General features: G+C 44.7%; 1 protein-coding gene across 1 annotated transcript in view; it reads left to right on the top strand.

Moving 5' to 3' along the window:
* The window catches only part of RSU1 (Ras suppressor protein 1), a 102,110-nt gene extending 92,519 nt beyond the window's left edge, over positions 1-9,591 (top strand). The window contains exon 9 of the mRNA XM_084211534.1: positions 9,124-9,591. Coding sequence (XP_084067660.1) covers positions 9,124-9,226 — 103 coding nt within the window. The 3' untranslated portion in view covers positions 9,227-9,591. The remainder of the gene's footprint in view (positions 1-9,123) is intronic.
* The last annotated feature ends 10,325 nt before the right edge of the window (positions 9,592-19,916 follow it).

Raw genomic sequence — 19,916 nt, 5'->3', positions numbered from 1 at the left:
TAAGTCCTGTATAATCCTTAAATACTCTTGTTCAATCCCAAAACTCTGTCTAAGCATCCCACAGTAAATCCTGTGCTCCCTTTACACAGTGGTCTGCAGAGCTCACACAGCCTGCCAGAGTTTCTTGTGTTGGGTTACACAAAGGGATTGTGTGACAGGACTGGGACTTCATCCTTCCCCTTTGAGGGTCTCAGAGGTGGTGACTCAGAGGGCTTAGTTTGGTTGAGTTCCCCACCTTGTCACCGTGTCCCTTGTCACTGTTCAATCCTTATGTTTATTTTAAGGAGCTGTTGGAGAGCTGGCCCTGCAGACAGCTGGGATGGCAGAGGCAGACACCCTGGGAGAGGTGTGTGAGCCAGCCCAGCAGAGCAGGGCAGCTGATTAAACCCTGTGCGTGGGAATTGCAGTCTCCTGAATGTTCTCGGTGCTACTGCCAGTGAAACTGGCCATCCTCAGTGTGCAGCAGAGCAGGCTCAGATTAACACAGACACTTCAATTTTGCTTAAAAAAAAGAAAAAGAGACTCTCTGCATCAGTATTTCCCCAATGTCCCTTCTATACATTTTATTGGTACACTTCATCTAGTTACTGGAAAAGAAATACATACCTGCTGGACATATAATAACTTAAAGAAAGTTCCTTAGCTTGCACTTAGCTATTTTTTGCCCTCTGTTTTCCTTTTTTTAAATGTTAAGTAGGTACACAGCAAAATGCATGTAATAAATCAATAATAAAGATTATGTAAGGGCATTTATCTGAGCAGCAGTGTAGCATTCAGAAAGGAAAGTGAGCACTGTTTTACTGAAGCCCAAAGGACTCCACGCAGACAACAACATTAAAATAACATGAGTGAAGAATGCTGTGCTCAGCTGTCTCCAGAAGGATGTCTGTGCTGCGTGCCAGTATGTTTTCTGTACTATGTTTGCTGCCTGTCCAGGGTTAGTTTGAGATTAGGCAAATGGCCTTGAATGTTGTCCCAACAACATGGTTTGGGGAAACAGAGCAACTGTTGATTTATCTAACTCATGCTCACAAATTACAAATACATAAAGATAAGGGTTGGGATGATACAGATCACTTCAGTAAACTGAACACAACTTGAGTTGTCTTTTTCCTTCTTAGTAGTGCATTTTTATCTGCAGCTACCTGTGCTGGCATCTGCTAAAGAAGCTGAGTATGCCCATGCAGTTTCTGTGGCTCCTTTTTGCTTCTGACAAATTAGATGTAGGATGCCATTTGTTCTGGTAGATACCTCAGCCCTCAGAGTTTAAACTGATGCCTGTATCTGGTGCGAAATTGTTTTTTCTGGTCATAAGTAGGAAAGCACTATTTCATCTGTGAAAACAAGTAGGAAAATATTCCACTGCAATCTGTGGCAGTTCTTACCCTTAAGAACTTCAGTTTCTGGCCTATGCTGTTTTTTCATGCCTGGCATGAATTCAGGGACTGGTCTGCACATGTAGGCTGAACAACTCATTGCTCCATTCAAAATGGAGCATGAGAAAGGAGATCAGGCCTCCTGAATGTGCATGAAGATCTGAGTCCCAGGGGAGAAACTGCATTATTGAAATAGTCTGGTAGGACTGTTCACATGCAGAAGTGAATTGTTCTCTCCCTTGTGCTCTCAGGCTGCTGTTTCATTATACTGGCCTAGCTGGGGGTTGTTTTATCAGCAGAATAGATTCCCGAGATGAAATCTTAATTCCTGTTTGTCTCTGTTTTGAAAGAAATAAGAATAAGCATGCCCTGTCCTTTCTGTCTTTGTGACAGTTCCATGGAGGCCCACCTTGTTTGTCTCTATGGATTTGTAGCATGGCTGAAGATTTTCAGTGCTGAGGTCCCTGGGAATTGAGATAGGTCTTTCAGAAACTAGATCTTAGTGTTCCTTGTGCTTTCAAAATTGTGTCTGCCAAAAGCCATGCTTCTTGAACGATCTTTCAGGTTGGGTATGCAAAGTCATTAGCCAGCTTTGCAAATCTTGGCCTCTACATTTTCCTTTAAAAGAAATCTTTTTTCTTTTGCTAGGCTTCTATGAGCTTCCAGCTGTGCTTCCCTAACAAGCCTCACATTTAGACTACTTGCTACAAAAGGCTGCTAGCCTCAGAGAATATAAGGAGAAGGCTTTCTTTTATTACTGTGTATTAATTAAAGAAATACCTAACACCGACTTGGAATTCCTTTATGGGAAAAAAAGACATTAGTTCCCCATAACATGCAAGATGGTGAGTTCAAAGAAGCAAGGATTAAATTAACCATTTTAACAGCAAACGTGTCTGGCGGAATTAAAATTATGCATCTATTGCCAGCCCAATAGCAGAGCGAGTGTTTGTAAAGCATAGTTAGCTCAAATCTCCCCTCACTGACGCATCAGGTCTGGAACCTCTGAGCTGAGGCCAGAGGTTCCTCTGGTCAGGGTCTGTCTCTGACAGTAACCTGTAGGGATAGAGGGTGGGAAATATGGCATGTAGAGGTTGAGCCTTTCTTTTCTTCAGGTATGCAGAGCAGCAGATAGACTGGGGTAGAGGGGTCCAGCAGACAGGAGCCCTGTGGAAAACTGAATGGTGAAGTAACCAGTAAGAGACACGTGGGATTTCTTTTGGAAGGTGCACATTTTACGCAGATGCTGAAACAGTGAGCTCCAGAAAGTTTTGGCAGAGTACTTTTCCTTGCTTGTTGAGATTTGGAGTGTTTTTAGGCAGGATTTCTGAGTAAGTCAACTTTGGACTGCGTGACTCAGCAGAGTCTCTAATGTAAAATAGCTAACAGCTTGTGAGAGTGCAGAGTGGGAACATAGAGGGAGTCGTTGGGTGGACTCCATCTAGCATTTTAAAATAGCTAAAGATGAGTGTCTGCGTGTCAGCTAGCTACCCACTGTCCTCTGTAGCTGGTGAAAATCTTTAATAGAGCAGTGCAGCTAAGCATCTCAGAGCAGACACTTGTACTTGATCACCCTAAAAGCTCTTTACTCCACTGGCTTCATTAGCCAGATCTCCACTGACTGGGAGACATGGGCTTGAATCCTTACCTCTTCACCTTCTTCTTACCTAATCTGTGCTCCAAAAAATGGAACTAGCTAAGAAAAAGAAAGAGCTAATCCAAGATGGGAAGACATAATCAGCTCCCCTAACAGTGCCTGTGGGGTGAAGACCAAAAAAAGCATTTGAGGATATTAGGGATTTTTGGTGTTGCAGAAAGTCTCTTTAAAAGGTGAAATGCAGGATTTAAGGGGAATTAGGAAGAATAGTGACAGGCAAAGTCTGCAGGAGCTTTGGGTTATGAAGATAATTGAGGGAGGTGGAAGGAACAGAAAAATAACACAGGTTGTTACACTTGGGAGTGCCTCAGGGCTGGGCTCTGGTGTGTATAGATTTGGGGCAGTCTGAAGCATTAAGCATCCCAGAGTGGCAGTGGGCTAGAGAGGAAGGCATGCTGTTCTCAGACCTGAAAATAGTGGAGCAGTTTCACGGCACACGGAGAGCTGCAGGTTCAGTGGCCCTGAGGCTCTTGCAGCATGTGGCACTGCCAGCACCTGCCCCCTTCATCCAGCCAGTGCTGCCTCCATCGTGGAGCAGGAGAGAGCTGCGCAGACAGGGACAGGCCAGAACTGAGCGATTCTGAAGAAACTTGCAAGAGCTTCAGATGGTGGACATCGCTGACATTGCTGCCATCTGCTCTCAGAGCACTTGAAAACAAAGGGCAAAAAATTAGCTGAATAAAATGAATCACTCGTGTCTGGTTTTCCTTATTAGGAATCCCAGAGCTGCAGTTTGACATTCGGGTGTAAGGAAAACAGGTACTGGTTTCACTCACCCATGCAGTGTTCCTCTTCACTGAGATCATCTGAGTTACATCAGATTAAAGACTAAAAACATTATTGGTGAACTACCAATATAATATGATACTTGCATAGTAATTTTAACCTCCACTGTTTTCTCTCACTGGAGCAGTACTGACCAGTTAAATTCCAGTATCTGTCCCTTTCCTGGGAGAGAGAATATGTGGTTTGAGGGGATGACATGTTAGCAGCTCCCACATAAAAAAGGTCAGTCCCAGTCACTCAGAGGGGACACCAGAGCGACAATTAGCAGTGCAAAAACTGGTGTGGCAAAAGCACCTTGCTCTAAGTGCATGTGAACTGTAACTAATGCAGGGTAGTCAGCATGTATCAGTCATGCAAGCACTTCTTTCAGCTTTGGGTTTGTAGTGATACCACCACTGATTCAGCCTTTCCCTTCTCCTGCTTTATCAGCTGGGGCTTAGGATTGTTCTGTTGAGGTCACTGTGAATATCCATTTTGAGGCTTGGTCTGAGCACTGCCTGACCCTGAGCTTCACCTTTGGAAAATCAAGCAGAGCTGGAATGTTTCACCTTTGTTTCCCTGATTACAGTACATAGCTGGAGGTAGCATCTCTCCAGGACCATATTTAACAGTGCTGTCCTTTTTGTACTGCATGCTTACCCTGTAGCTCTGTTAGAGACACAGAGTGAGACCAGTGTATTTCTTATGGCTCAGTCTTGAAATCCTCTTTCAAAATGCTTAAACTCAAAAAAATCAATGTGTGCATCAAGCACTTTGCAATAGTTCCCTAGCTTACACAAGTTCTCTAGCCCTTGGCTAGTGAGCGTTTTGTTGTACAAGAGAGAAAAACTGGAGGTAGTTGTGCTGAATTTGTTTTTCAAAGTGACTCTTTTGACCTTTATGAATTTAAGAATTTTAACTATAATTCTGTTTTTGAGTTCAGAGATTTTAGTAGCAAGACTATATGCTTTCAAGTTACAAGGTTCCATGCCTGATCTTATGCTGTAAATTGCAACATTTAGCAATTTGTGGTTTAATTTAGAAGGATCACCTACTTTCCTAAATGCTTAAGTAATGTGGCAAGCCGTGGTTATTGATTCTTTCTGAATTTATTACAAGAAAGCTGTATTCAGTCTCACCTCTTGGGAATGCCTCTCCTGAACTGCATGCTTGCTAGTGACAGCTTAGACCCTTGATACATAACCAGAGACCTTGCCTAATATCCTTGCAACTACTTTAGGGAATTTTTATTAAGTAAAAGCATCATTAAAGTAGACAGAATGATGAAGTTTAATGAGCATCTTTCTCACTTGATGTTGTTCTTTTTGCTGCTGCAGCAGCCATGCTGCTGTCATTTGTTACTTCCAGTGGGGCAGGTGGAGAATTCAGGAAGATTTTGTTCATGTTTACATCTGCATACCAAGAAACATTTTTTTAATGAAAAATATTTTTAAAATATATACAAGGAAAGAAAGCTTCTCGGAGTCTCTGTCTGGGGGCTTTCTGCATTTTCAGTCTTGCATGTAATCTCTCCTTTAATTTTTATGTAATGAGAAGTCTGCCTAGAATACTGTAGCTGCTAATTCTACAGAGGTTCTGCAGTTTGTGAGCTGTGGTTATAGTAACAGCTTCTGACTGTTAGCAAACTGCAAACATCGCAAATATTTGTTTGCACTCCAGATTTTGTCCTTCAGCAGAGGTTTTAGTCTTGAAGCTGTGTGTAGTGTCCTGCTCAGAGCTGTACCAGCGCTGTGAACAGATGAAGTTTCAAAATACCTCGTGGGAAGGCACTGCCATGAATGTGTTATCAGCACTTATCTCACAAATCTGCCTTCAAACCGTAGCCACAGTCTGCGTCAAAATTCTTTTGTGTGTTTTTGGAGACAATCTGCCTTGGCTAAGGGTCTGGTCATGCAAACAGCTATGTCAAGGTGCCATCCTCTAGCACATCACCATCCATCAGCTGAGCAGCAGAACTGTCTGTGGGCATGTCTTCAGCTGACCTCTGCTGCCCAGGATGATGTGCAAGCGTCTCTGCCTAACACACCTGACTCTGCGTTCATGCAGAACAAGAGCATCTACCTAGTTTGTACAGTCTGGCTGCAGCTGTTTCTGTGTTCTAGTAAGTACTGAAATTATTAAAGACTTTATGCAAACTTCACTTCTTTTAAAGCTGAAGGGTTATAGGTTCTTGTGGAAGTCAGATAATTGCTTCTCTGAGCAGATAAGCTCCATTAGTGTTTTTATTTTGCTCTTTTTTTCCTCTGCAGTTTTTTTTTCCCCTGGGAGTTGTAAAACTGGTGTTTGTTGTTGTACCAAGAGTTCATTGAGAATTTTGAATTCTCTTTTCCCTAGTGTAACAGAAGGCAAATTCTGTCCCAGAGGCATTATCACAGTCATTATTGTATTTAAATATTGTTGTGACACCATATGTCTCCTCATATCTGATGTGTGCAGACAGGAGAGAGAGACCCTGAGTGTGAAGGCTTGTACCATCTAAATACGTCTGATCCTTGCTCTTTGACTAGCAAACTCCATGAAAGATTGTAAAGCACTCATCTTCAGTTGGAATAGCCATGTGCATAGAAACTCCTCTCATTTTGCCAAGGAAACTGATTTGATTTTCTTATTTCAAACCCATTAATTACTTTGCTGGATGACACTTTGGTGCTCATGCTGATAGAAGTGGTTGGACATGAAAATAGATTAAAAGAATGTGAAAATGCTGTAGATGCCTTCAACTCATGTACATCTATAGTACTGATGTAGTATTTGCATGGGACAAAGGGAGTTGCTGGGGCACCAATAGCACCGAATATTGTAAGGAGCAGATACCAAAAAAATACCAAAATTATCTCAGTCAGCTGGGTTTTTTACTGCTTAATGCATGCTGTGGCTTCTGGACCTCTTTTCATCGTCAAAAGGAATTTCCCAAGTAGACTTTACCACAACTCTGAAGTTCATTCAAAATTGTCAGTATTCAGGTTTTCTGCATTTCGAAAGCATGTGTGTAGTCAGTAGAATTCCCACCACACCCTTTTTCTTCTGAGGTCCTACAGTCCACATGCTTGAACATTTGCTCTGAGAAAGGAGGAAATGAGAGACAGAATAAATGCCAGAAGGAACACTTGAGAGGAAAACTTACATAAAGTTTCCAAAGCAAAAAGGAGGAGCCTAAACCAACTTGAGGAAAAGGAGGGTATGTAACACTTGACAACCACTTAAGCTGTCTCAGTCCTGTTTGGGTTGGCACTAACAGGGCAAAGGAGCTGTGGGGCAGCAGGATGTGGAACACAGGACAGTGATAGGGGACTTCTGTTCCTATCCACAAAGGATTTTTATGCTCAGGTACAGTGAATCACTGGATTTTCTGTTAATCGGTGGCCTGAAGTCCCAAATAGGGACTTCAAAAAAGCCAAAAACCAGCTTGAAGGTTAATTTTGTATTTACCTAACCAGTGCTGTCTTCTGAGAGTTACAAAACTACTGCTGAAAGTGGTTCAAATGCTGCACTGCATATAATTCAGAACAGGATGCTGCTTGTTCCCTGACTTCTTCTATACTGGGTCAATTTCTGATGGCACAGCCTCCTTGAATTTCACTTCTGCGTTCTTCTGCTGTGATAGATTTTTATAATACTGAACCTTCTCCTTCCATAGACTGCCTCGCTCAACTCACTTAACACCTTCCAAAACAGGAGTTATTTAGGATGTATATTTGATTAATACACATACTGTGTGCTTGGATAAAATACAGCCTTGTGCTGCTGGAGTTCTGTCTCTCAGAAATAAAATAAAAATATGTGTATTGTAGCTAATATGAAGCACATAGTTATTGCAGAGGGTCAGGGCTCTCTGCTTTCATCAGGAAATGCCACCTGCTCCCTTGTTGACGGTAGGTGATGGCACACATAAAATTTCAGTAAGGTGAAGTAATGTCATAGTTTACAGTTGTATTTTCCTTGAGCAAAGCTGTTTGGCTACAGTACACCTTGAGAGCAGCCTGATTAGCAGTATGATGTAAAACTTCAGCTGCTGAGAAGGTGAAAGCAAGTGCTGCCTCTTCACCCCACCTTACAAGAAGCTTTATTCCCATTCCACAGTCCAGGAAAGCCAAGTTGAAGAATATTCCAGATACAGCCACATAAAGCTCAATTCAGGTGGTAACTTTTCATCTTTTGACATAGAATTAGAATAGTAAATAGAATAGAGTTACAGAATCACAAAGGTTGGAAAAGACCTCCAAGATCACATGTAACTGTGACTTGGGAGGACAAACATCATCACTCCGAACATCCCCCCTTCCTTCTTCTCCCAGCTTTCTATGATGAGCAGGATGTGGTATGGTCTGGGATATGCCTTGAGTCAGTTGGGGTCATCTGTCCTGGCTGCATCTCTTCCCAATAACTTGTGCACTCTTAGCCCCCTCATTGGTGGGGTGAGGAGCAGAAAAGGCCTTGGTTCTGTGCAAGCCCTGCTCAGCAATAACTTAAATATCCCTGCATTATCAACAGTGTTTTCAGTGCAAATCCAAACCACAGCCCCATACCAGCCACTATGAAGAAAATTACCGCAACCAAAACCCACAAAGTGCATCTTCAAAACACTTTATGTCAATAAGTGAAGTTAAGTTTGTGCTGTGTTTATTTTGGGTAGGTTTTTAATTTATTCTAATCAGGATTACTCATAAATTATCTATTAATTACTGTGTGATATTTAGCAAGATCCTTTCAGCCATGTAGTCCATTTAGCTTCACAGTGAATGCTAGCCATCTTAATTGTAGGATACTTTGTCAACATTTAATCAGTGGTACTTACTAATGTGGCATTGATGTGTTGGTATCTGTCCCAGTGCTATCAATCATGTGTGAGCAGCAAAGGCAGCTGTGACACCATTGCTCTCTGTCACATTATCAAGCCCCTGGGTTTTCTGGTTAGGGATGATGCTCACTTTGCTCTAAGCAGGCACTCTATCTCTCCAGTTCAACCCAATTTTTGTCATTGTCTACTTGAATACACATCCTTGCAGCCTTCCGAGCCTTAATCCCATAACTGCAGAATAAAGGTTGCTAGTTTCTGAAGGCAAAAGTGATTGCTCCTTCACTGCTCCAAAAGCCTGCTCTTCCCTGATGTTACTCCCCTGAAAAGTCACAAAAACCCAAATGTTAATGACTGCAGCTTGAGAGCTAATAGAAAAGTCAGTGTGTTTAGACAAAATAAAGACCTTTATTTTTTCCTAGTAACTAGATGCTTTGTTTTATGTGCTGCAGAGTAAAAATCTGTGTTTAATGGGTTGTATCACAATTTTTTTTCTCCTTTCCTTACAGTCTTTATGGCAGACACATGCAGGCGAACCCTGAACCTCCAAAGAAAAACAATGACAAGTCAAAGAAGATCAGCCGCAAACCTCTGGCAGCCAAGAACAAATAAGTGCCTGGCTTCTGCCTCTGTTTTACATCTGTTGCATTGGTTTTGCTTGTGCCTACAATATTTCTACACATCTCTTATTACGTATAAGAAAGCGGGGATTAGAATGAAATGCAACTTACTATGTATAATGCTTTAGAAGATACTGCTAGAGGGAAACAAAATTACATATGCTCCTAACTATGGTCACATTTATGTAGCCATTTAATATACCACTGTCAAACATATTTTAGCTTTTCTATTTATATGTATATTAATGTCCTCTCTTCACATATGTCACATCCTGTTAATATAGGGGAGTTTGCACTTATATTATATTAAATTTCATAGGATATTCCAAGTGATTTTAATAAAGCTCTTCATTTGTATTGTTGTTTAGTTTCTTCAGTAGGACTTCTGAATAGGAAATTCCTCGAGGAATGTATGTGTCCAGTTTCCTGTAATATGGTGATTTCTTCTGTAGGAATGTGGTAGCCTTTTATCTGATGCAAGTTAGTTAAAGTGCAAAGCATTCTGTTTAAGCAACATTTTAATCAGTTTCTTTTTCTTTTTTTATGGTGCCGTGGACTGCTCTTTTTGCCTTGAAGGTTATTTTGAAATCAAGGAGTAGGGGAGGGGAGAGAGGAAAAAAAATTGTCTTTGTAGAGAGCTGCCAATTGCCAGACTCAGTTTGGGGAAGAGAACTTTGTCATTTGAAAAAACTGGTTCTTCTGCCAATTTTTCAAGTGATTTTTTTTCCTTAGGCAGAAAACCCAAATAATGTGTTTAATCTCTGCTTCAAGTGCTTATATTGAAAAGCTATTCCAAATGGCTTTTGAAAATGCCACAGGTTCTATATTTATCTATACAAAGCTGGCACCACAACCAAGCTCAGAAGCTGCAAACAGTTTAACAGCTCAAATAGTTTCAGGTTCTACCAATGGAGACGAAAAGCCTAAAATCTGCAGACAGCGTTTCCCAAACAATTTTATTCTTAGGAGAGCAAAAGCCAAGAAGGGAATTCAAGGTACAAGAACAGATATTCATACCTGGATCACTTGTGTCAAGACCTTCCTGCACTTAATTTCCAATTTAATGAATTTCATACCTGAGCCACCCATTGCTGAGTGTCGGCTGCTGTCCCATCCGGCCAGCAAGCTGGGAAGCTTGCCCAGACTGCTGAGACAGGCCTGTTTGTTCAGGGGGAAAAGAAAAGGTTTTAAATATCTCATGCTACAAGTGATGCCTTCTGCAAAAACCAGTCTGAAGTTTCTGTTATCAGCACCAGTCTCTCGAGTGCATTTAGGATTGCCCCAGCATTTAGGTAACATGGTTGCCTTAGTCTGGGAATAAATGTATTGACATATATTTTGCAACAGATTTTTTTTAAATTGGCAAGCAGAGCTAGGAAGTTGGCATCAAGCTTTAGACACACTTTAAGTGGTCTTCAGTACTTCAGAAGAATGAGGCAGTCTTGGTAGGCAGATGGAGAACAGTAAAAATGGTAGACTTGTCAGGAACAGTCAATTCTATCTGTTGCAAGCTCTGCAGAGGATTTTCCAGACCTCTTAAGTGATCTGCCTAGGGAACAGGTCCAACTGAAACAGGCCCATGGAGGTGTTAGGTTGGATGCATGTTAAGAACTCACAGCAAAAACTGTGCCCCATCTGGAATGCACACAATTAAATGTGTGTAGGGATTAACACGTGAGAGGGCCTACTGACAATAATAATCATGCTACACAAAGTCCTGAAGAAATGTCAATGAAATGTCAGAAGATCCCCAAACTACTATTGCAAATTGGTTTTGGAACAAAATAAATAGCAAGGGCACATCTACCAGGAAGGGGTGAAGAGACTCTGGATCCTTCCCTGGAACTGAATGTACCCCAGCCCTGGAAGAGGGCACTTCCTCGGGGTTGCACCATGGCTCTCCTGACAGATGCCAGACACCTGCCTTGAGATTTGGAGACATTTTGCATGCACTCACTTCCAGCTGAAGTGGATTCACCAGACTTCCAAAATCTCCCTGGGTACACACAGGCATGGCTTTCTGTGAGTGGGGTGGCAATACAGCTTTCCTTTGGTTTGAACAGAAATCCAGCCAGAGCTGAAGGTTCAGGTGGTGTCTGAGACTGTGTTCCATCACCCACTCTGTGTCCTGGGGTTTAGGCAAAATGAAGTTGCCACAGGGCTGCGAGTGTTTCAAAGCATGGGGTAGTGTCTCTAATGTAAAATTCAGAGCTTGTTGGGGAAGGCCTGATGATGTTATTGGTGGGAAGCCACAGCACTGCTTTAAAATAAGCTTATGGTTTTCAAGCATTAGTCAGACTTTCATTAACTGCAGTTGCAAATTTTGAGTGTTGAAAGAGTCATGCAAGCTCTCCTCTGCAGGATTGCAAAGTATTGATTGGAGCATTTTTGTGTGCTCATAGCAAAAAAATCCACCCAACCTTCCCACTTCTTCCCTCATGAAGGAGGAAGAAACACAGTTTTGACAAGCAAAAGCAGGAATGAAGGGCCTGGGGAAGAGTAAGTGAAAGGCATAAAGACGAGAAGGATAAAAGAAATCCTAGAGGGAGAAGTACTATACTGAAGATGGTGGCAGATTGGGGGAGTGGGGGGAAAGAAGTTTCTTGAAAAGAAAGATGAAAAAATAAGATAATGATCTGAGAAGATGATGAAAACCTGAAATGCATAAAGCTTTGCAAACAGAAAACAAAACGCATTGTAAAGGAATGCTCTTCAGAGGTGCAGGGCAGAATAAAAGACAAGGGAAAGGAGAGCAGACTATCTGGGATGTAATGTGCTGAGGTTTTAGTGTTTCTAAAAATGTGCCAGCTTCTTAGACCAAACCACACAACAGTTTTCATGTGAGTATGACAATTTTATGTATCTGTTCTCTAAGATCATTCCTTTTTTTAATATTTAAAAACAATGCTCTATTTTACTGGGTCACATTTATTTCCCCATTGTACTCAAGGAAAGGAGTTGCTGTATCTTACTGTAGTGAGCCACTTAATGAACAGTGCAGCTCATGATGGTCCCCATGATCATTTCTCCAGAGGATCCATCAAACTGAGGCCCCTTCCAATGAGTCCTTGGTTGCTGCATCTAGGTGAGCACCTGTGCTGTGCCAGCTCTGGAGAAGCTGCTCTTTGCTCCACTGATCAGTATTGTTTCACTGGCTGAATTGAAAATAAGAGCCCTGATCTCAGGTTGCCTTGAAGAGGGTGTCTTTGCCATCCATCCATTCATTCATTCATCCATTCATTCAGGGTCACTTGTTCAGGTTGCCTCTTTGGGCCACCCTCTCATACAGCCAAGAGCATGTTCCTTCAAGGGGAGAAAATTATTCCTGTGAAGAGAAAATTTGCTTTTATACAGCTTTCCTGTACCTGGGAGCTCTTTGAAAACAGTTATGCTGGTAATTCTGTTTTGATTTTGCATACAGTTAACTGGCAAGAGTATGGCATGGTTTCTGTGTACTATACACCCTGACAGGGGAAACCTGTAAATTACCATAAACCTGACATGCTGTGCCTGTGCAAAGAGTGGCCTGGGGAACTAATGTTCCTTGCTAAGGGTAGAGCAAAAATGAAACCAGAAAACTTGCTCGTGCAGACACCATCCACAATTTTCTTGTACTTAACAGTGTCAACCCTGTATTGCCTCCTGCAGTCCTCTTGATGGACAGGTAACACTTATATAAAAAAATCTCAGTTCTGAGAAAATGAGCACTGCTCTTGCTTTCTTTCTTACTTAAAAATATGTGAGGAACAGCAACTGTGGTTTTAAAATTTCACCTTTTTGTGATTGCTAGTCTAGGAATAAGTTTCCTATGGAGTCGCTGGTGTTGAAGCACCTTTATTTTGGTTTTAGTCAGGTCTTTCATGTTAAGGAAGTGGCAGTAGCATTTGCTTATCAATTAGCTTCCATCCTTATAGCTGGCAATTCACAGCTGCAGTATGGGGGTTTCTCCTGAACTAGCAGCTTGTTCCCAGGCATGAAATGAGCTGGTGCAGCCCTCGCTTCTCCTCCCTCCAGTACTGTCTGTACTCCCCATCCACTTCCTCTGGGCTCTCCCCACCATCACTATATGGGGCTGGATCCTGGGCTTCTGGAGGAGCTGGTGAAAAAAAAAAAATCCTGTTCTCCCTGACCCTCTGCTCCCAGGCAGCAGAGTGAGGTCAGGAGGTACTTCCAGCTCCAGCCATGCTTGGGTGTTTCACACTGGCTGATGGCTTGGGGCTGGTAGGAAAGCTGGGAGGCCAAGTCTGTGCCATCCCCACGCTTGCTGAGCAGCAGGAGCTCCAGAGACGGGGAATATTTCCAGTTTGTAGCGGGTGGTAACTGTTAATATCCTCATGACAACCAGGAGGAGTGAGATTGTCATCGGTTATATTAGTTGTTAATTTTGTAAATATTAACAATTTCTAGGATTATGGCACAGGATGTGAGCTGTCAACTTGCTTTATTTTCTTCCTACTCCTTCTTGTAATGACACATCTCTTATACTCTCAGATTCATGCCATGTGCTGGTTACCTTGCACTGACACCAGGACTGGCAGGTGTTCTGGGATGGAACCATGATAACCTCCCAAAAGTTAGACTTTCTTCCCCTCCTGGGTACTTTGTTTCCTCTTACCTAAGGGGAAGTAATTTGCCTGAAAAGAGCAGTGATTTATAAATCTCTGCGGTTGGTTTCCACCCAGTGCTGCTGCCAAAGATGCTGCCATTGGCACAGCTGAGCTCCTGCTTCCCCTTCCAGCTCACCTGTGAGTGCCTCAGGCAGGCACTGCCACTCCAGTCCCTCCCAGAGCAGGAGCTGAGTTACAGCTCACAAGGAACAGTATCCCTGCTGTGAGAAAGCCCTGAAAAGTGACATTTTTACAATGTGTCTCAAGAGCAAAATTTTACCCATATTTTTAGATCAAGAAGCACGGCAATTGCGCGAGTAGCAGTCACAGGAGTCACCCCTGCAGCTTGATGGACGTGTTCAGAGGCAGCTTTAGCAGCAAGGTGCAGCTGGGGGCAAAGCACTGGGGAAGGTGGCTTTTCCAGGGCACTCGCTCCTCACCTTGGCTCCCTTGCTGCTGGCTGGAGCCTCTCTGCTGCTCCGCCCTGCTCCCGTGCTGCTGGCAGCCCTGAGCATGCAGCCAGTGCTCAGCCAAGCAGAGATGAGCCCCAGGCTGAATGTACATTCACAATCTTCCTGATATCCCAGTTACTCGAGGTAATGTTTCAAATGGCCTGGTCCTGCGGCAGCCCCTGGCACAAGCAGGAGTGGGGAGCGTGGCTGTGTCCAGCTGGGTGCCGGCAGGAGACAAGCTGCACCTCCAGCCTGGGGTGCTCCATGCCTGCACAGGTGCCTTGCTAGCACCGGGCTGAGTACCCTCGCTGTTGGAGTTATCATCAAAATGGGGCACCCTCTCCCAGGGCGGCCATCCTGCGGGTCCCCAGGCAGGCAGTCTTGTCCTGTACCCGAGCCTGGCCGATGCTCCTCCGTGCTCCTCGTGGTTTTGCCAATCTTTGCTTTGCCGGCGTGGAAATTGCGGACTGCTGGCAGTGCTGTTCCCAGCGACAGGAAGCTTCTGCCAGGCAGAGCCTGAAGAACAGGGACACCTCCTGCCCTGGGCATGGCCCCTGCCATCTTTGTGTGAAACCCAGGGCTCCCGGGAGCCGCACCGAGCTCGCTCAGCACCACTCCCCAGGAGCTGAGTGCCGTGGACAGGGTCCTGGTGGGGCTAGGAAGGGGCTCCACACGGCAGTGCCTCGGCAAGGGACAGCCAGAGGGGAGCAGAGCCAAAGAGCTGGTCTGAGGCAACACTGCTGGAGAGGGGCAACGCTGTGGAGGCTGGGTCTGGATGGCTCAGACTATATAGGAGAGTGGATTTTAATACTGGATACCCTCCAGTTGTGTAGCTTAGGATATTACAGCCGTGCCTGGAGAACTGGTGATCTTGTCAACAGCCCCCTCACGGCAGTGGGGTTTAGAAACCAAATTGTTGGTGGCCTGGTTTGAGCATCTTCAGCCACTTCTCTGCTCTCATATCGATTCAGATACTTTGTTTTAGGGAGCTACTCAAACATGCCTGGCACATGTGTTTTCCCAACCTCACACAGAAATGAGCATCTGTGTTTGGAATGGAAGAGAGCATTGATTTGGAGGAATGCAGTGCATGGGTAGTTCCTGGGATATGATTTTAGCAGTTTCCAGACTGTATGATAGGACTTTGCTGTTTTCATTTCTGGTCAGCTTAGGCTACTCAAAAGATTTCTGCTCTGCCAGTTTATACCCAGAGACTCATTAAACACCTGGTGGATCAGACGTTCAATACGAATCCGCTCTGAGGGCAAACACAAAAATCAAAGCTTTGATTTCAGTCCCGGTGCCTTGCAGGTACCGTGTGCGCCGGGGTCCGGCTTCCAGCGTCTCCGAGCTGCCCGCGCAGCCAGGGAGGATGCCCGGAGCGCCTCGGGATGCACTTTCCGCCTGTGCCAGCAGTGGGGGCAAGAATACAGCCGGAGAGGCGAGGGAGGGAGCACCGGAGCGCATCTAAAACCCAGGCCTGAAATCCTTTTCATTCCCCTTGTTGCCGGTACAAAAACATGCCGAGACAGCTCGCAGTGAGCGCGACTGTCACCCCCAGGCTTGGCATGGTGTCCCCAGGGAGGCTGCTGGTATTTCCTTTCCCCTCACTTTGCTTTTACATCAATTTACTCCGCCAATTAAGCAACCAAATAATTCAGAGGCGGCCATGTGGCACCGAGCGCTGTAGCTATGGCTAAAAATAACCCCAAAGGCTCGGGAAAAACAGCTCCAAGGACTGTGCACCAAGCCAAGCCCCGCCGGGGTGTGTGTGAGGGGATCTCAGCCCTGGCTGGGGGCAGGCAGACCCCCCCAGCTGGCCTGCCTGTGCTGGCCATGGCTGGATTTGAGGCAGGGATGCTCCTCTGCAGCTCCTCCTGGGGCACAGCAGGGCCCCCGGCACGGAGGGAGCCTGGCCAGGAACCTGGAGCCTCCTTCTCTACCCCGGGCAAGCACTGACTTGGAAGCGGGTTCATTATCTGGGCCTGGGTTTTGGACCTGTGGCTGATGGCTTTGCAAACCAGGCAACATGGACTAAAACTTACTATTCCTTATTTTAGAAAGAAAACAGAAACACTCAATTAATAACTATTGAAAAATACTCTCTCCAATGTCCTTGAAATTACAAACCCCATGGGTTTGGGAGAAAAATGGAATTTCTTTGGAGTAAATAAGAAACCAGGGAAGGCCAGGCCACCTGGTGTAGCTCCACAGTTAGACCCATGCTCCTGCCAGGTACAGGCAGTCAACAAAAATAGAACAGGGCATCCAGTTTTGCATAGAAGTTTTCTGTTCTTGCAAACCAGATGAAATTAATCATTACATTTATCTACAGGGTGTTCTATAAAATCAATAAGCGCTGCATAGCAGTCAAAATATGACAAGGCACTTAAACTTTGCCAAATCAATCCAATTAATTATATCTTCGTTAGAAAACAGTCATTTTTATAGAGTCAGTTGGCTCTTCAAGGACCCTAATACAAGCTTGATATAAGCTCATTGATTTTTACTTTATGATTTCCAGTTGAAAGCAAATAGAGATCACTCGCTTTATAAAAAATGTGAAAAAAATGTGTGTATTTAACATACCAATATTATTTATAAGCAGCAGCTAATGTTTAAGTGCCTCTCGTACGCCTTGATAAAAGTGGTTCATGATTCAGCCCTCTCAGATGTTCAGAGGATGTTCTTCTACATTATTGCCATCGTCATTTGTCTTTCCCCTCTGACATGTGCAGTTTTTTATGCAGGAAAACTCTGTAGATGAGGCTCATCAGCAAGGAGGAGAGCAGCCTGAATACCTATGAGGTGTCACTGCAAACAAACACTGCTGGACATCCCAGCTGGCTCTGCCATCTTTTTTACAGCAGCCTGGGAGCTCACAAGGCAGAAATGGGACCAGAGCACCCTGGGGAAAGCAAGAGTGAAGGTGCAGGTTGATAAACACACTCGGCATGTATGGCAGCATCAGAGGAAGGAAAGCTCAGCAGATGCTGAGGACTTTTCAGGGTGATAAGTAGAGAGAGAAAGGTTTGGCTTGGAGCAGGGATTGCAAGGGCAGCAAGAAGAACCCTGGGATTCATTGGGTGCTTGTGAAGCTCACAAGCCTCTGGAAAATGAAAGGTTAGAGGCAAGTACTGCAGAAATAAATGCACACGGGGCATTGGACATTGAGCCCAACTCCTCAGTGCAGGAAGGTGCTGCTCCAGGGCCCTCAGGACCTGCACGTGGGTCTCCTTGGTGAGTCAGTGCCACATTTTGCCTAGAAATAGTCCTTACTGGAGAAGCCACACTGGTAAGTGCAAAACAATCCCCCAATAATGGCAAATGCTTGGGTTTTGCTGTTTTATTGTCATTAATAAGAGACTCGTGATAAAAGTCTGAATCTATGAGGAAAGGATGAGTCAAATTGCTTAAACTGCTTCTGTCCCACCAATGCCCAGATCCTCCCAAAACTAAGGAGAGTGTCCAGAGAATGAGGATCTGGGCTTTTGAAGGAAAAGATGAAAAGTGAAGACTGAGTTTTGTTTTCTTTCCAAAGCATGATTCTCGTTTTCAGTTAGAATGCATCAGATACAAATGAAAACAGAAAATAAAGTTGCATTTCTGCAGTAGTTATTTGCAGTTCCATGGTGCACTACTCCTACTCCTGAGGTGCCCTGCCTAGCCAAGGTGGTGCCAGCACTGGGGTGTCACTGGCACACGTGAGAGGTCACCACCCATCACCAGCAGGCAAGGAGGGCGTGCAGGGGCCCTGGAGCCAGGCACAGGGCTGTGTCTGCAAGGTAAGCCTCTGCCATGGCCAGTGAGCTTCAAAGCCAGCAAGCAGGGCTGCTGCCATCCCCAGGGTGCAGGCACCTGGGCTTGCTCAGAGGGAGCCACTGGTGGTGTATCCCAAGACAAAAAGGTCTTCACACCCCTGTGAGCACCACTCTTCAGGGAGGAGCATTGTAACAGCCAGAGAGGAAAGCTGGTCTCAGCCTTAAACTTCTCCTTTCCCCCTTCCCATGGGTTTTGGACACTGGAAGAAATAAAACAGGGTGAATAATTGGATGAGTCTCAAGCCAATTTTTTGATGGTATTGAAATGAGCAAGGTTAACTGGAGTTGCTCAAGCCAACAACAGGGGAAGGGAGGAAAAAGCTGTGACAGGAGGAGGTGATTAGCAGATGGCACCAGGGGAGCCCAGTCCAAGCCAGAAGAGCTGCTGCAGAGCCCACTCCCTCTCACAAATGCAGAGACTCTCCTGGGATGGACAATTCAGTCCTGGCCAGGACTAAGTGCAAGCACACAAAATTGAGGTTGCAGTGCCTCCCACCAACCTGAGACTCCTTCCCTGCATTCAGCTGGGCCCCTGGCGTGGGGAATGAAAGGACAGAGCTGGGATTAGGCTCAGGGCAAACAAAGAAGGGGCTAGATGCTGGGGGACAGCAGTGAGAGGAGATGGGGCCAAGCCCTCTTCAAACATCCCCACCTGTGCAAAGCCTGTCCAGTGGCCCAGCCCTGCTCCAAGACCCAGCATTCCCAGGACAGCAGCAAGAGGAGACTGCCCCTGCAAACACAGCACTGAGAAATCCCTTAGAAGAGTGAGTGACAGTAATTGGGAGTGATCACAGCAACACAGGCATGGAGACAGCTTTTTAGTAATTCACCACTTCCTGTGAAACAATATCAATAATCCCCCTCTAAAGGGATGGTTAGGGCCAGCCTCATCCTTTTTTTGCATTTTGTCTTAAACTAGTTGTAAACTGAGATAATAAATTCCTGTGGGATTTTTAAGAAGACCCCATATCTATTACACATTTCAAATCATCTGTCTTCCTACCTGCTCTTTGTTTAATGTAATTTTTCATTATTGACCCTATAGAAAAAGAAAGGGAATGTCCTTTTTCACTCAGACCTGCTCTCCTGGTTGTAGGTGCATTTCCTATGCATTTCCTACCAGGAAGGAAAATAAAATTAAGCCCAAATTCTAAACATTTTCACAGAGATCACAGCTCCTGTCTTCGAGGTTTTGCAGTGTCTCAGTTTGCTGGAACACAACATGACACTACAGGAGACAGAAGGAGCTGGCAGCAGCCACTGCAGCAGCTCACTCTGCTAATAGGTGTTACCCAGAATTTAGGTTGAAGTGGGACTGATGGCATTGTGCAAGACCATTGTCCAGGTAACAGCCATCAGGCCTAATTTAGGTGCAAAACTGCTGGTGAAACCCAAAGCACATTTGCTCTGCCTCATGCCTTAGCTTTTTTAGCTGATAGGACTTCCTACCTTCCTCCTCCTCACCTCACAAGTTGTCTGGTGGCTGTCCCAGGAGGATGGAAGATATGTTTGTAACCTGTAGCACCAGTGATCAAAAAATTCAAGTGTGACTGAGTAGACAATGCCCATGTTCTGTTCAGAGTAAGTCTCATTCAGTCAATATTTTCCATTTCAGTTTTTCTGCCAGCAAGAAGGCTCATCTGCCTTCAAGGCTGAGCTCACCACACTGCTGAGAGACCTGAAGAAGTGGCTGCTCCTCAGCCTGGCTGGAGTCAGGTGGTACCACCCCAAAAATAATGTGTTTAGTGAACCCAGGGCAAAGGCTCCAACTTCTGAAGGGAGGGATGAAGGTGGATTGATGG

Source organism: Fringilla coelebs (assembly GCF_963513975.1).
Source record: "Fringilla coelebs genome assembly, chromosome: 1".
NCBI lineage: Eukaryota > Metazoa > Chordata > Aves > Passeriformes > Fringillidae > Fringilla > Fringilla coelebs.
Note: the sequence above shows the minus strand (reverse complement) of the source record. Positions and strands in the feature narration are given on the sequence as shown.